Raw genomic sequence first — 17,225 nt, forward strand, 5'->3', positions numbered from 1 at the left:
TTTTTTTGTCAGTCACTTGTTACATCCTGATATTTCCACACGAATTTTGCTCAAAGTTAAACTCCTGAATTTGATTCACAAAAAAAATGATCACACCCGTCCGAGCTTTTGTCGAGGCAAAACATGAGCGCCTTTCATGGAAGTGGTAAAAAAAGCACAACACAAAGACAATGGGTGGAGATATCATAGTTGGATTTAATTTAGTTTTAGGCGGAGAATAAGCTACAACAAAGGTGTCAAAGTCACGGCCCCGGGGGCCAAAAGTGGCTCGCCACATATTTTATTTGACCCGCACAAGCATGTTAAGTGCCATGATCCTTGCAAAAGTCCGAACCAAAACTTCAAATTGTTCCATGTAAACCACAATAGCAGTTATTATTCTTGACTTCAGATTTGAAAATTATTCATTTGTTGCCCGTTCTGATTGTAATGTCATTGTAAATCAGTCAGGGATGAAATATTCTAATGGTTTCCCAAATTCATAACGGCCCTCGAGAGGAAACCGTAACTACAATGTGGCCTGCGTCAAAAAGCCACCAGTGCCCACAATACGAAAATGACAAGCAGTCACCATAGTAACCATCATTCTTGAAGCTGGTCATGACAAAAATAATGGTACACTAAGCATCGTTGGTTCTACAGCATTGGTCCATGCAAAACATTTCCACAAGAAATATCACAATCATAAAATACCCAACAACTCAGACTTGACATTTCCCTGGCCTCATGAATCTTTGCTACTACCTAAATAAATGGTGAGCTCCGAGCGATGTATCTCAGTCGTCTTTTTGTTTGATTTGGAGTGTTGGCCTGCAGACCAACATGCCCACCACTCCCTGAGCTCTGCCGGCCCGGTGGGTCGGCGCTCCTTTATCTGACTCGGGGGAAATGAAGCAGGAGAAGGGTTGAAATCTTTGGGCGGCCACTTCCTGTTTAGTTCTGTCTCAAAACGCTCCCCGTTGGAGTCGTTGGTCCGATTGTCATCTGCAGCGTGTCGGCCCCCTTTGGAGTCAACATTCTGCACCTCACAGAAGTCCAGTTTTTGCATTTCGTTTTTGTAGTCTTCCAATTTGGCTTTGCAGTCCACAACCTTTGCCTTCATGTCATGAAACTGATTCTGCAAATCTCTCTCAAACTCTTCTTCTCCTTTTAATTCGTTTTCCCAGAACCTGATCTGCTCTATTTCTTCTTCAATGAGCTTCTGCTCGTTCCTGGTTCTCTCGCTTTCCTCCAGCTCTAAAATCTCTTTGTCTAAAAACCCTATCTGGACTTGGAGCTTTTGAAGGTAGCTGAGCTGCCATATGATAGTATCTCTTAGATTTTTTTTTTCATCTTCACTATTGGAATTGTAGAAGCGGTTGAGTTTTTCTGCTTGTGTTTTTTGGGACTTTTTGTTTTCTTTCAACTTCTGCTGACTTCCCATGCAGCAAGATGTCTGATCCAAGTCGGACTTTGAGTTTCTGTGACCTCGGATTTCACCCTGCTCGCGTGAACTCTTCCTCGCGGCTGAAAGTGTGACGCTCAGAAATGTCCGTTGCTTTTTTTCTGTCTTTTTCTTGCCACTGTCCCGATCGCAAGATGTACTATAAACCTGTGTTTTGCCAAGATTCTCCAGCCATTCCCAAGCCTCCTCCATGAAGGTTAGGGACTTTCTTTTGGGTCTTTTCAGGTGCTCGTTGTTCTGATCTGTGTCACGCCTCAAGCAGGACAGTGGTAAACTCTGGCGATGTAGAGTCAGCGACCCGCTGCGAGGCCAACTTTTTACGCCGGCTTCTTTTCTCCGAAGTGGCGGACAAGGCTGGTGTCGACCCACTTTGGTCCTGCTCATTTCGCCGGAAGCTGAAGGACCGCTGTGGAGCAAAGTCAGCCGGACCTCCTTGGCATGTTCTCCATATTTCCTTAGCATCTCCAGAGGGCGCTCAGCTGGCGCCATGCACCTCTCGAAATCTTTGAACGTCTCGCGTAACATGTAGCGTCCAGGTTGGCCTGTATGAAAACAAGGACATGATTTTGTTTTCAAATGTATGGGAGGTCATAAAAATAAAGGTCTAGCTTTGGCCAGATGGACACATACCAAGTGCTTGAGCCAACACTGTGACCACTTCTTGGCATGTTGTCTCATCTGTCACTCCACAAACTAAACGTGGCAGACCGTCCACAGACACGGTGATTTCCATTGTACACAATCTGAGGGGACAAATAGATATACAGTACAGAAATGGTCCATCGATGAAAAGGTTTCTTCAGCCGTCATCTACTTCTTTGAAGGTGTTGGACGTTTCGCTTCTTATTAAAGAAACAAAGTCAGCAAACTAAAGTCTTAATGGTAGTTTGATCAAAAAAACGTCTTGGCATGATTGAGGTCTTGATTTTTCATGCATAGTATATTTGAAGAAAATGGAAAAAGATCTACTAACCTTGACGTGGTGCTTGCAGCAAAGATGTTCCGAACTGTCTGCTTGGTTGAGGACTCTGCTATGCAGCAGGAAAAACAGACCAATTAAGAGTCATTAGAACTTCCTAAGGCATTTCAAGAACCAAAAGGCGCCCCTATTGTCCCACCCATATTACGGTCCCTGACTGTATTTTGACTGTATTTGTTTCATTTTAAACCATCAAAATCAACCCCTTTATCCTTTCAAAAGGTTCTCAGATGCTACACTGGAGGCAAGTGTGTTCAGGGTATTTTTTTTTCCATAAAGCAGATAGGAAAATGGATGGATGGACAAAAGTACCACTAATGATATGCTGTGCTTCACGCAGCACATGAAAGAATCACTTTCTAAATACAGTTTAGGTGGATTTACTTTGCATTGCGTCTGTGTAAGCTCTCATTCATACAGGAATGGTCCATCGATGAAAAGGTTTCTTCAGCCGTCATCTGTACTTGTTTGAAGGTGTCGGGCGTTTCGCTTCTTATCCAAGAAGCTTCGTCAGCAAACGAAAGTATTACTGGTAGTTTCGGCCCTATATATATCCCTACTATCTAGACGTGGCGGTGCTGGACTCTGCTATGATTAGTCTCTGCTCTCAGGTTGGGGGGAGCAGAGGACTAATCCCTGCGGCTCGACTGATTGCCTCTATTGTCCAGACTGACTACTGGCTTGATTACCCAATTTGCCCTGGTATCACCTCATCAGCATAACTAAGCCTACGTTGCCTAAGCAATCTATTGTACGAACGATCCAAATTGAACTTGAACCCACCATTAAGGTTAAGGGAAGGATTTTGCTGTTTTATGACGAAGCTTCTTGGATAAGAAGCGAAACGTCCGACACCTTCAAAGAAGTACAGATGACGGCTGAAGAAACCTTTTCATCGATTAATTGCTGTGTTCAATACATTTGCATTTCAAGGGTCAACCCAATTTGTATTGGTGGTGATTTTTATGAATAAAACCCCCCATTTTTTTAAAAACCACTTAGTCCCTCTATACTACTTCGTATTCTAATGTTGTAGCTCTGCCAGTCTCACCATTAAGGCCTATCATGATGGATTTGTTACGTGTTATTTCTTGGAAAACGTTTCAAAATTAAGTACTAGATTAAGACCATCAAGTGTGCCAGCAGCTGTTGTCGGCTGTTGGAAGTGGCGCGAGGGCATTGGAAGGTAACATGATAGGAGGTGACTTGGACCCCCTACGTTTGCGTGTTGCCACATGCCCTGCAGCTCTGTGTCCACTTTGGCAACCATTCACATTTCAATCTAAGAGTGATGATTGATTCATTCATTTATCTAACTTTTCACTTTGAAGTGGTGTCCTTCAACTTCAACCTCACGTTGGAACCTTGGAAAAAGAACACCTGAGTGCAAGCTTTCACGCTTCCGGGTGTCAGTATCATGAGAACCAACAAAGATCAGATATATCATAACCACAATTTGTTGTTATTGGGTGAGATTTTTTTTTATGAGGCAGACCGATGGCCACGTTCTGAACTGCTGAAACCTGCGAAAAGTTTGTTACATTAGGTGTTGCAGTGATTTTTTTTATGCTTATACTGTATATGCTTTGATTGTAACCCTAAAGTGAATTCCTGAGATTTGGACTCTATCTTTTTTTTTTTTTACTTTTTAAACTAACTCGTTCAACTGTAAAACGAACTCTGACATTTAAGCTCACATTCTCTAAAAATAGAAGTCTTGCTGACTTTCTTCACGCTGCAAAGGCTCATGATGGATAGCACACGAGAGGCGTTTTTTTTTTGCATGACCCCCGGATGCTATTTGAGACATTGAAAGGAGAAAGACTGCAATACCATAGATGTTGCTCATTATTTACCCTTTCAATTACGTTTTTTTAGAATCACTATAACCCAATAACCACTGTTATCATTTTTATTTTTGTAGGTTAACTTATTTTCACACTTGTCTTATATTAAAAAATATTCACATCAGGTCGATTTTTTTTATTTGTTTTTTTATTTAAATTGGGACTTCTGGATGTATTCCTATCACAATGGCATGCAGTCCATGGATTACTTGAGCTGCTTGTCCTAATGAGGGTCGTGGGGATGCTGAAACCCATACCGGCAGTTTTCGGGCAGTAGGCGGAGCTCATAGCCCACAAAGACGAACAACTTGTCAGAGGCACACTTAGGAGTAGTAATTTAAAATCAAACTCATAACCTCTGCACTGCAATGCGAATGTACTCATTTTTCCACCACACTTCAAACTCATTTATTAAGTTTCTCAATGACAAACTGTGGCGGGGGTTGTAACTTTCTGGACTCCACACCTCTGCTTCTTCCCCATGTTTGTATAGAAATGCTAAAATTCAGCTGCGATGATGATTATTATTTTAACTCTTCAAGCAAGGGAAGCAACATGGAAGCTCTGACCACACATCTCTATTTAGTAAATTACACATTTTGAATGACTGTACACCCAATAAAAATATGTGATTGATTTGCGACAGTACGTATTTGTGAAAATGTGCACGCAACGACCTCTTACATTTAATGTTGACTTATGTAATTGGTTAAAAGCTACGTGGACACCTACGGACGCGACAATAAATAAATACCTACCTATCTACCTACGTACCTACATACATACAAACATAAACGAACAAATACAAAATATATGAATAAACAAGCAAACAAACAAAAACAAGCAAATAAGTACAGTACATTAGTTATAATAATAAATAATACTAATAATGGATGGATTTGCCTTTATTAGTCTCGCAACGGAGAAATGTACATTTCACAGCAGCAAAGTGATGAAATAATAATAATAATAATAATAATAATAATAATAATAATAATAATAATAATACATTTCATTTATAAGCACCTTTCAAAACTCTCAAGGATGCTTTACAGTCACAGGATATTTTATTCTGCAGGTTTATTCTGCATTAATCATTGAACGAACGGACAAACAAACGAACGAAAAAAAGCAATCAATCAACGTTAATAAAATAAAATAACATTAAATTAAATTAAAAAGCAAACCTATCATACATTTTTTTTTCATTACTAATCTAACCACTCGGCCACTTTTTATTACAAACGTGGCTGGCGTAGTTCGAATTGAATTCTTCGAGATTTTGGGCATCTTTTAAACACGAATTACAAAGAAATACTATACCTGGCTATACGTGCATTTTAAATGATGAAGTTCATTACTTCCAGTTTTGACAGGCCGTGCGTCTGCTTTTAGTTGTCAGTTTGACTCAAGTCACCAACATAAAAACGCACGAAGGTTTCCCCATAATCGCTAACGCCCTTACGTATGTCTTTGTAACGTGTGTGGGGGGCTCTGTGTGCGTGGGTTCAACAATTTAACATAGAGTGACACATCTATGAATGCGTGTGGTGTCAGGGGGGGTTGTTGGTGATGCCTCTCCTCGGCGTGCACTTTTTGGGCTCAGCGGATTCCAGTTTCATGTGAGACCCCAGGAGCTTCATATTGCCGTGACCCACCACTTGGACACATTCACCAGCATTGCAGTGGTCCGGTGAACGACCACCCCTCCTTGATTTATTCTCCAGGAGACGTTGCACGAAGCGAATCACCATGCCGAAAGTTCTGGTGCCGGGTGAGTGTGAGCAATGTGTTTCAATGCGTGACATCTTAATTTAAATGGCAAAAGTGGAATAATAGTAAATGCTGTGTCGGTGTCTTGGAGAAGAATGGAGAGGTGGGGTTAAAAAAAATGAGAAGCGTAATCTCGTGAAAGCATGTGTGAGGGGGTCACTGCTTCGCTGTGTTGTGCTATCAACAACAGGTCTGATAAGAAACGTGCTGGTTCTAACTTTAGAAGGCCGGTTCATTTTGTGTAATGTTGAGAGTCAAGCATTTATGATATGATGTGACAAACTTTACCCCCAAAAATGATTTAAGAAATGGTAGTTGATGTCCCCCTCAAGTACTTATCTGGACGTCAACATTACTTGATCTCCCCTAATGGACATACAGTAAAGTCTCGTTATATCGATATTCAAGGGAGTCCGAAAAAATATCGATATAACCGGGACTATCGATATATCCGACCCTGTTTGCATGTAATTTTCTCCGTGCGTGCATAGAAATAGTATCGATATAACCGGGACTATCGATATATCCGATATCGATATAACGAGACTTTACTGTATTATAAAGAATACACTTTTTGAAGAAAACATTAAAAACAATCATATTAAGAAGGTTTGCCATCACCTTGCTGGATGTCAACACATCCCATGATACTTCAGCCCTATGCGCATTGAACAGATACATTATCGATTGGCACCACTGATGACAAACATGTTTTATTAACCATGGAACCCTTAATTGACTTCATCTGACACGGGGAGAAGCCTGGGTGATCCGTATGCATTGAGTTACTCTACAAAAACACACAATTTAAGTGTTTTGGGTATTTTAGATGCTATAAAACGTTTTTCTGATGTCAGTTAGGATACAAAAAAAGTGATGTCGGTTGTCCTTAAGGGTTTGTAGTAGCGCTTTTGTTCAAGTGCAGCATGGCAATATGCAGGAACGTTGAGCTTTTCCAGGTGCTCACAGGCCATCACTGTCTTTACCGTCTCCCAGAGATGGATGACAAGATGCGGGCCTTTGCCGAGCAGATCTTTGCATCTGAGAACAAAGGCGAGGATATCCGCGATGAGATCTCCGTCTTTGACGTACCCGAGGACTGTCCCATCCTCCACCATGAAATGGCGCACCATTTTCATGTTGATGACGATCTGGAGAAGCGGTGAGTTTTGATCGTATTGACATAATTGCCATATCAGGGGGAAATTGCTCAATTTTGTAATGTACCTGAACAATAACATGATCACCTTCAGTTTGGATAAATCTGACATTGATTGCCTGCTAAAATTAAAATTAAAATTAAAATTAAAATTAAACTAAATAAATATAAATAATAATAAAAAAACATAACAAAAAATAAATAATAATAATATAAAACAATGTATTTATTTAACTGTTCTCCTCAAGATACATACAGCAAAATATACAGTTAATTGTTATGTGCCCCCCTCAAAATACAGTACAACAGTAGTTTGAAACAGTGTGCGTCAAACTGCGTTCACTGTATCAAACGACAAGCAACAAGTACATGTATTGATGAATCCATAATATATATTCAGTATTTACATATAAGCATGTACTGTTTATGCATATATTGAAATCATTATAAACTCCCCAAATTATAAAAAAAATGGATCAACATATTACTTGAGTTTTTCCACAAAAATAAATAAATACACAAATAAACACAAATAAATAAACACACACACACAACAAACAAACAAAAAATAAAATAAACTAAGAAAGAAAGACAGAAGGAAAGAAACAAAAATAAATACGTAAATACAGTAAAGTCTCGTTATATCGATATTCAAGGGAGTCTGAAAAAATATCGATATAACCGGGACTATCGATATATACGACCCTGTTTGCATGTAATTTTCTCTGTGCGTGCACAGAAATAGTATCGATATAACCGGGACTATCGATATATCCGATATCGATATAACGAGACTTTACTGTACATGTTCACAGCGAATCAGTGTCCTCCATCTAACCTGGTTTTGTGCATCCTCTTCTCTCACACCCTCTACCTTCATGTCCTCTTTGACAACATCCATAAATAAACCTCCTATTTGGTCTTCCTTTCAGTCTTCTGCCTGGCAGTTCAATAAATACAAAAATACATAAATAAATAAATACAAACATACATACATAGATACATAAATGAATAAGTATATGAATAAACAAATACATGAATACATAAACAAACCCTCTCCCAAAGTGTAAAACAAAAATACTGGACATAATGTATGGTGCTGTAATAATTCAAAACAAGCTTTAAAAAAATCACTAAACAAATCTTTAGGTATATACATGTGAGCTGGGATTTACATGTTATTAACTCCATCCATAGCAAGAAGCGCTTTCGCAGCATGGCCGCACCAAAGGCTGATAGTCAAGCAGCTGAGATCCCTGTGGTAGCGGATACACCCACCTATATGGAAGTGCCGGACTTCCAAAGAGTGGCCATCATCGGGGACTATGTTTCTGGGGTAAGTGCAAGAGTTCCATTTCTTGATGAACTTTGCCTTGATGACACACTTAAAAAATAGATAGTGATGAGAATCTGTCTGTTTCCCTCGAAACAGGTTACAATGGATGACTTTGAGTTGTCCTGCAAAGGTCTTTACAGAGCAATGAGCATCAGAGAGAAGTACATGAGGCTGGCCTACCAGCGTTTCCCCCGTACCGCCTCGCAATACCTCTGTGATATTGAGGGAGAGGCCTTTAAGGTGGAAGACCAGGTGCAGCCTGGTAAGGACAATGACTTGTCATATAACAGTGTCTGAAACTCATGTCAAAGTTAGCGAACACCAGGGCAGACAACGGCCAGAAAGGTGCCTGCCCAATTTTTGCCAACTTGAAACACAATAAAATGACTAATCGGAGGAAAAAAACATTGTTGCGAAGTATAAAGGAGTTTTTTTTTTTTGAATTAAGGAAGTACCTACCACAAATGCTCCCTTGCTTAATTTTAATTTGAGGTATCTGGGGGCGGGAAATGTAGCACAAAAAGAGGCAGAAAATGGCGACAAAGCTCCGTGTAAGGAATTAATTAGCCAGTTTCCGCTGGCTCATTAATTCCTTACATGGAGCTTCGTCGCCCTCTTCTGCCTCTTTTTGGTGCTACACGAAGTTTGCAGACCAAAGTACAGCAAAATGCATTGACGTGATGGAAGGACTGCGACAATGTGTTCTTTTTTCTCTCAGGGGCGTTCCTTCAGTGACGTAACGTGAGGACTCGTCACCAACTCGAAAACAAGACTTCTGGAATATTCAGTGCGAGTCTTAAAACGTAAAATATAGCTATATGCGGTGGAATCTCTGTAAAATACGCTCAGAAGAAGTCATTTGAAGCCATTTTACAAATTATGGACACAACTTGTCTGGAGACGTCTGTTGTCGTTTAAATCTGCACCATTTTTTGTTTTGTTTTCAGTCTTCACACCCCCACCAGAGAACGGCAAAGACCCATTCGATACCTCCGACCTGCCAGAGAATCTGGGCTACGTCGCACGGATGAAAGATGGTGTCATCTACGTATACAATGACGTCAACGCCGCGGACAAACATGAACCCAGAGACTTGCCGTGCGCTAACCACACCACCTTCATTGACGACATGAATTTTCTCATCGCTTTGATTGCTCAGGGTCCCACGTGAGTCCCCTTGAGGGGGTTGCTTGCCTCTGTATTCGTATCATGTGAGCGATGTTCACTATCAACCAGTTACATTCAAATTCATTTGTGTTAGATCAAGGGTGTCAAACAATGTTTTTGCCGCGGGCTACATTGTAGTTACGGTTTCCTCTCGAGAGCCGTTATAAATTTGGGCAAACCATTAGAATGTTTCATCTCCACATATTACACAACAAATTCATGAATAAGTCGTTTTCAAATTAGAAGTCAAGAATAATGACTGTTATTTTGGTTTACAGACGACAATTTGAAATTTTGGTTTGGACTTTAGCAAGTATAGTGGCATTTGACATGCTTGATTTGCTTTCACGGGCCCAATAAAATGTGACCGGCCAGATTTGGCCCCCGGGCCTTTACTTTGACACATGTCTGCTAGAAGGTAGACTCAGAATAATGTTCAGATGTAGTAGTAGACTTTTTTTTCGTCATTTTTGACCTTCATTTTTATAAATGGTGATCTATTTTCAGCAAGACCTACAGTCACCGTCGTTTGAAGTTCCTCTTGTCCAAGTTCAACGTGCACGAGATGTTAAATGAGATGCAGGAGATGAAAGAGTTGAAGAAGAACCCCCACAGGGATTTCTACAACTGCAGAAAGGTAGTCGTCCGACAGACGTGTTTGCTCCCTTTTAGTAATAGTCAGTCTTGTCACATGTGCGTTATTTTACGTCCGCAGGTGGACACCCACATCCACGCCGCTGCCTGTATGAATCAGAAGCACCTTCTGCGCTTCATCAAAAAGTCGTACCGTGTAGACTCTGACCGTGTCGTGCATAACCTTCAAGGCAAAGAGGTCACCATGAAGGAACTCTTTGAGTCGCTCAACTTGCATCCGTATGACCTCACTGTGGACTCCTTGGATGTGCATGCTGTAAGTTATTGACTCCTGCAGGAAGTGAATATTATGGATTTACAAATGCATACCGCGATTTTTAAATCATGTAAGCATGATTCATTTTTCACACAGCATACTATCTACAGCACAGGTGTCAAAGGCAAGGCCCGCGGGCCGAATCTGGCACGCCACATCATTTTTTTCAGCGTGCAAAAGCGAATCAAGCATGTAAAGTACCCATGATGCTTGCTAAAGTCTGAACCAAAAATTCAAATTCTCGTATGTAAACCACAATAACTGTCATTATTCTTTACTTTGAATTTGAAAACTAGTTATTCATTCATTTGTTGTTCGTTCTGTATGGATTCTAATGGTTTCCCTGAATTCATAACTTGAGAAAAAAGAACATAACTGCAATGTTGTGTGCGGCAAAAAATGAGTTCGACACCTCTGACCAAGAGGAAATATTAAAATACTTCAATCGGCATTGAAGATTCGATTAAACTGGCCTGCCAGACCTTCTAACATTGGCAAATTTCGTACCGTCACCAATTTGAATGCTGTCCACGGGTAATGATCATTTCTTAATTTACCACATACACACAAAAACAATCAGTTCAATACAGTCATTCAATAGTTCAATAAATACCCTCTTTTTCGCACTAAAAGGCCCTTCCAAGTATAAGGCACACATCAATGAATGGCCTATTTTAAAACAGTTTTCTTAAATAGGGTGCACTGCATTATAAGGCCCATAGATGAGAAGCTTCAAAATGTCTGTGGTTCTGTTATGCATCCACAGATGCAGCTATGCTAAAGGGAAGAAAATACAATAAAGCTTGATTGAATTAGAATTGTTCAGTTAGTCAGTACTTAACTATGGTTTTGTTATTATCATCTTTGTTTTATTATAGCCGCACAGAGCTCACAAAGTACAGTAGTTGTCAAGTTGAACGTGTTTGAACGTGCTAACAATCACCACTAGATGACAAAGGAACACGGGAAACAACTCAATGGGGAATATAAAGAGACTGTGTCACACCATATATAAAACGCATCAGATTATAAAGCCCACTTTTCAGGCTTTTGAGAAAATTCACTGGTTTTAGGTTTATTCGTAACATTTTTTTCTGGTTTCTATTATGTGGTGTTACAGTTAACTGATTGTAATGTTGGAAAAAGTGAGTGGTCATGTTAGTTTGACGAAGTTGCAATTGTCAGACAAATATTTGGACTGTTTGACTGAAAGGAGACATCATGTTGTTATTCGGTGAATAAGACGAATGAGAAGTCGATTGACACATAACACCATGTCAATCTTTACTTGTGTCTCCAAAACATGTGCACCTTCATTTTACAACTGCCCTAAAACGCCCAAATCTACATTTACAGACTCAAACTTTGTCCTGTCACATTTATCCTGCTTTTCACGGAATCGACAATAAACAGATTGTATCTTATTTAAAGGGCAGACAAACGTTTCAGCGTTTTGACAAGTTCAATGCCAAGTACAATCCTGTGGGAGCCAGCGAGCTGCGTGACGTCTACCTGAAAACGGAGAATCACATCAATGGAGAATACTTTGCCACCATCATTAAGGTCAGTTATTGGATTGGATTCAACTTTATTAGTTTTGCAGTGGAGAAATGTACATTGCACAGCAGCAAAGTGATGAAAATAAGAGGAAAGGAAATGAAGAAGTAGAAAAACAAAATACAGGACCTGTTGAAAAGGCAGCCATTCTCATGGCGCCATCTTGAAGTTAAAAAAACAACAACTATATAATAAATAATGTGACGCAACACAAAATACACACATTCAATCTTAAGCACTTTCTTTGTTGCATGAAGCAGTTCTAGATGAAAGAGGAGAGGTCAAAGCCTCATTTTCACCAGTGGATCAGGGACGTCGTAGTGGAATGTGCACGTCTGCTAAAAGCTAAATGATTGAAAGCAAACACGTAGCTGTAGCATCCGTTGAAGAAAAGAAATTGTCTCACATCTCTTGTCCCATGTAAATCTGCTTTAATTCCAAGCCGTGACAGTTCCACATTATTGTTCTAAAGAATAGTATGTCTGGAATATAATGTTAGGAATATTAAAGGACAACCGACGCCTCCGGAAAAGTTGTGTCCATAATTTGTGAAATCGCTTCAAATGACTTCTACTGAGTGTATTTTATGCTCAAAATGACCCGTAAGAACTTCTTTAATCGATTGCAAACATGTATGCTTTCCTCTTCAGAACTATTTGAATCATATTCATAACTGGATGAGTAACAAGAAAGCATCTTCTCCGAATCTGAAGCCATTGTTTTGATTCTTGAGCAAGGCAAGACGTTTTGGCGTGACGTCACGAACAAGGGGGCGGGACCTTCTGAAACTGGCCATTTCCGGTTTCATTTTGAAGTATTTTTTGGGACACTTTAAGTCATTTTTATTGGTGTTTTGCATTTGACTAAAAATATCAGCCTGCGTCTTTTGGCTATTTTAGATGCTATAAAACGTTTTTTTCTGATGTCAGTTAGGAAACAAAAAAAAAAACGGTGTCGGTTGTCCTTTCAGTCTTGGCTTTACCAATAGATTCATTCCTTCCTTCATTCATTCATTCATTCATTCATTCATTCATTCATTCATCCATTTATTTGTTTGTCCATTTATTTATTTATTTATTTTACTGTATTTTACTGAAATGGCATAACTATAAATTACAACACATGTTAAAACCTGTATTGTGCAAACATTCATAGGGTAAACTTAAGAAAGACATTTTTTTTGATGAAGTTATAAACCATATGTTCAGGCAAAACAAAATATGTGACTTCTCGATTGCCTTCTTCTGGATTCACTCCATGTTTGTTTCAACAGGAGGTAGCCAGCGACCTGGAGGACGCCAAATACCAATATGCCGAGCCTCGTCTGTCCATCTACGGCTGCACGGCCAACGAGTGGACTAAGTTGTCCGGTTGGTTTGTCAAGCACAGGGTCTACTCTCCTCACCTCAAGTGGATGATTCAAATTCCCAGAATCTAGTATGTCTTCTTTCTCTCCTACTAAACTCATCATCCGATCTCGACCCCCCACTCTTTGTGTGTCGCTAAATCCTCCTTTACACCCCAACGTTTTGCCCCTCGTCTACTCTAGCGACATCTTCAGAGGCAGGGACTTTGTCCCTCACTTTGGCAAGATGTTGGAGAACATTTTCCTCCCCGTGTTCCACGCCACCATTGACCCAAAATCCAACCCCGAGCTCAGCATTTTTCTCAAGCATGTGAGCGAGAAAAAAAGCCAACGTGGATAGCTGTAGACACGCAGCATCGCTATTTCTTCTTTTGCAATTAGCTTGAACGTTTTGACCAGTTGCTTCTCATTTGCTTAGGTGACTGGTTTCGATAGTGTGGACGACGAGTCCAAGCACAGTGGTCACATGTTCTCCACCAAGAGCCCCAAACCAGAGGAATGGGACATGGCTAGGAACCCATCCTACACTTACTACATTTACTACATGTATGCTAACATCGCTATGCTCAACCAACTGCGGAGGTCAGTCACTCATAACTCGGAACTAATTTACTAAGTTTTTCATCTTTTTGAATATCCCTCCCGTTTATGTACATCAGTTTGCATTCGCCAATGGTCATTTAATTTTTTTTGGCTATTTCAGGCAGCGGGGGATGAACACGTTCATGTTCAGGCCTCATTGTGGTGAAGCCGGCGCCATCACTCATCTGTTGGCCGCCTTTATGACAGCTGACAACATTTCGCACGGCCTCAACCTCAAAAAGGTCAGTGGTTATCTGTTGAATCACACTCCAATCACATCCTGCACGTTTTTATTTCAATTCCATTGCGTTGGTGTGTAAAAATACGAGTAATTCTCGCAAAGAAGTGTGACGACTCAAATCCTTGGCGAGCTCAATTGGGATACTTGGAAAGTATCACCCCCAAAAAAACCCTCAATGCATTCTCTTGCGATGTGCTAACATTTGGAATGACGGCCAATGAATGACGCAACCTGATGACTTTTTGTAATAAAACAATTCCAGATGTGTATTTAGAGGAGCAAAAACAAGATTACCTTTGGTCAACTTGACTAATTGGAAATGAATGTCGTGTCATACATGAAAAAAAAACCCACTTCATTTATCGACTCAGTTTATTCTTTTAAAGACACACATGTGTGACGGGTGTCACAACATTGACTATCTTGAGCTCCACATTGTTGCCGTCTTAATAATACCAGACGTGGATGTGTCTTTTTATTTCTTTTATTGCTGCAACACATTATGGCAGAAGGGATGGGTGAAGTCGCATGGGTTTCGTCTTGTGAATAACATAAAACTTGTCCAAGTAGTTCTCAATATCCAAAAACATTGTAGATAACAAAACAGAATGAACAACGTGTGATCGTATCGTGGTTATTTACAGAAAAAGAGAATACAACACAAGTTCACTGTTATTTACATGATGTCCCTGAACGAATCACATGCGAGACAAACACGCGGTGCGCTGGATAATGGCGGCACAGTACGACACGCCACTCACACTCACGGTCAAATGAAACACGACACAAGAAACGACACACTATACAATAAAAACGAAATGAAACAATCATTACCTGCAACACAGTATGGCAGAAGGGATGGGTGAAGTCGCATTGGTTTCGTCTTGTGAATAACTGCACAACAGAAAAGCACAAGTGCTTCAAAGTTCCACTCGACAAAACTTGAATTAAATAACAACACAACAAGTAATCTGGACTCGAAAGGAACACACTAGACAGTACAAAAGGGGAAACAAAATAAGATATTGTCATGAAAATCCGAGTTAATCCAGACCATCTGACAAATGCGACTCACCATAAAACTTGTCCAAGTAGTTCTGAAAACTATGGGCGGGACTTCGTGCCATGTTATGCGCCGATGCATCACTTCCGTCATAATTTAATAATCTTAGTGCACAACTGCGTTACACATGGCTACACAAACAGTAAAACAAACTCCCGGGGGCCATCTGAATCAGCAGACTCGGCTAAGCAACTCTACCAAGGTCGTTCTTTGGTCACTACATGTCTTTTATTCTTCTGGATATTTTCTTGAACCACCAGAGTCCAGTACTGCAGTACCTGTACTACCTGACCCAGATCCCCATTGCCATGTCCCCTCTGAGCAACAATAGTCTGTTCCTTGAATATGCCAAGAACCCCTTACTGGAGTTCCAAAAGAAAGGTCTGATGGTCTCCCTCTCCACCGATGACCCCATGCAGTTCCATTACACAAAGGTCTTTGACACGGGCTAAGCAAGTGAACCGAAACATGATTGAATGAGAGAGCTTTATCCCATTGCTTTGTCTTCCCTGCAGGAACCTCTGATGGAGGAGTATGCCATTGCGGCGCAGGTTTTCAAGTTGAGCACTTGCGATATGTGCGAGATATCCAGGAACAGCGTCCTACAGAGTGCATTGTCTGATGAGGTAGCGCTGCGACCCCATAGATTTAAAAAGTCAAACTGGCAACATTACCCGTGACACTTTGATGGAGGCTGTGCAGTTTATCGGGCAACGGACGGCGCTGTTGCCTCACGTTGTCAACGTAGCGGTCTTTAAAGGCAGCTGGTCACAAGACATGATAACAGACAGGTGGGGCACATGGAGGGAAAGCCCTCCTCTGCCACCTACTGGAGCCAAACAGAAAAAAGATCATAACAAAGTCACATGTCATGTTTTGACATAATATAATTTTGGGTGTTTGGGTGCCAAGTAATTTAATTTGAAGTGAGTTTCAATATACTCTACTGTAATTCCAATTTATGGAGGAATTTGAGTTCCATTTGATGCTAAGACTCGTGATTTACACCGGGATTGAACATGACTCATTTTTGTAACTTTTTGTGTAGGTTCATCAGTCCAGGCTGTACTGCCAATCATCCTAAATTCCCTCAGAGTGACTATATTTACTCCACATTTGCTTTCAGTTTTACTTTTTGTAGGGCACTTACGTTAGTAGCTAGTTAGTAGGAAGCACTTAGTAGCTAGCAGTTAGTAGCTAGTTAGTTAGCTAGTTGACAACTAGCGAACATGGTGTAGACAATAGATGTTAACATAAACTCTTCTGTTTTTCTGTGCTCAGGAGAAAAGTCACTTTTTGGGTCAGAACTACCTGAAAGAAGGTCCGGAAGGGAATGACATCCGTAAGACCAATGTGGCTCAGATCCGTATGGCTTATCGCTATGAGACCATCTGCTATGAACTCAACCTCATCAAGGAGGGTCTAAAGACTGAATAAAAAATGTCAAAATTTATGGCATGTAACAAATGTTTTATTTATGGGATCACTCAAATGTATTATCTGGAGCCCAGAACAATTTTCATCACTGTAATATACAGTACTTTGTGTGCGTTCTTGGTTTTCTTTAGGAACATCATGGACAGAAGTACATTAAAAAGGGATAAAGCGGGGAAAATGTGTCTGTGATGTTTGCATGTGATTAGTCCAGGAGAATATTGCGACATTACAAGAGTATCTTATAAAATGACTTGACAAATGGTTTATTTTTACAACAACCAATTTTATGGCGCTGAGAATTCATTTTTATTTTGAAAGCTCTCCCAACTTGTGTTTTAGGCTTTATGTTGAAAACTAAACGGAA

General features: G+C 40.3%; 2 protein-coding genes across 4 annotated transcripts; one reads left to right on the top strand and one right to left on the bottom strand.

Moving 5' to 3' along the window:
* Window positions 1-189: 189 nt before the first annotated feature.
* Window positions 190-8,791, bottom strand: rassf11 (Ras association domain family member 11). 2 transcript variants are annotated; one of them, XM_089013148.1, is made up of 6 exons: window positions 8,719-8,791; window positions 8,481-8,586; window positions 8,041-8,142; window positions 2,418-2,472; window positions 2,075-2,187; window positions 190-1,986 (listed from the first exon to the last, which is right to left on the bottom strand). In XM_089013148.1, exons 5-6 carry the CDS (start codon window positions 2,175-2,177, stop codon window positions 725-727), a joined length of 1,365 nt encoding a protein of 454 aa, XP_088869274.1. In that variant the 5' UTR covers window positions 2,178-2,187; window positions 2,418-2,472; window positions 8,041-8,142; window positions 8,481-8,586; window positions 8,719-8,791; the 3' UTR covers window positions 190-724. The 2 variants fall into 2 exon arrangements, 1 of the variants encoding a protein (XP_088869274.1); XR_016117099.1 differs by lacking the exons at window positions 190-1,986; window positions 2,075-2,187; window positions 2,418-2,472; window positions 8,719-8,791 and adding an exon at window positions 7,059-7,194 and having other exon boundaries at window positions 8,481-8,616.
* On the top strand, window positions 5,267-17,125 carry ampd1 (adenosine monophosphate deaminase 1 (isoform M)). Of its 2 annotated transcripts, XM_089013077.1 has the most exons (15): window positions 5,267-6,044; window positions 7,040-7,205; window positions 8,400-8,538; window positions 8,635-8,800; window positions 9,486-9,705; window positions 10,213-10,342; window positions 10,421-10,615; window positions 12,047-12,178; window positions 13,446-13,609; window positions 13,722-13,848; window positions 13,957-14,120; window positions 14,242-14,362; window positions 15,685-15,858; window positions 15,940-16,050; window positions 16,706-17,125. In XM_089013077.1, the coding sequence occupies exons 1-15, from the start codon at window positions 6,023-6,025 to the stop codon at window positions 16,859-16,861; spliced, it is 2,187 nt and encodes a 728-aa protein (XP_088869203.1). In that variant the 5' UTR covers window positions 5,267-6,022; the 3' UTR covers window positions 16,862-17,125. The 2 variants fall into 2 exon arrangements, with proteins under 2 accessions (XP_088869203.1, XP_088869193.1); XM_089013067.1 differs by lacking the exon at window positions 5,267-6,044 and having other exon boundaries at window positions 6,069-7,205.
* Window positions 17,126-17,225: the final 100 nt, after the last annotated feature.

This window comes from Hippocampus bargibanti, linkage group LG01 (genome assembly GCF_051943395.1).
Source record: "Hippocampus bargibanti isolate YZ-2025 linkage group LG01, ASM5194339v1, whole genome shotgun sequence".
Lineage (NCBI taxonomy): Eukaryota > Metazoa > Chordata > Actinopteri > Syngnathiformes > Syngnathidae > Hippocampus > Hippocampus bargibanti.

Bases quoted from the DNA above. Each gene is read 5' to 3' on its own strand.
- rassf11 (XM_089013148.1), bottom strand. From the start codon at position 2,177: ATGGAAATCACCGTGTCTGTGGACGGTCTGCCACGTTTAGTTTGTGGA. The intron at 1,987-2,074 runs GTATGTGTCCAT...GTTTTCATACAG, and splicing joins AGTGTTGGCTCAAGCACTTG to GCCAACCTGGACGCTACATG.
- ampd1 (XM_089013067.1), top strand. From the start codon at position 6,970: ATGGCAATATGCAGGAACGTTGAGCTTTTCCAGGTGCTCACAGGCCAT. The intron at 7,206-8,399 runs GTGAGTTTTGAT...CTCCATCCATAG, and splicing joins GATGACGATCTGGAGAAGCG to CAAGAAGCGCTTTCGCAGCA. The intron at 10,616-12,046 runs GTAAGTTATTGA...TCTTATTTAAAG, and splicing joins ACTCCTTGGATGTGCATGCT to GGCAGACAAACGTTTCAGCG.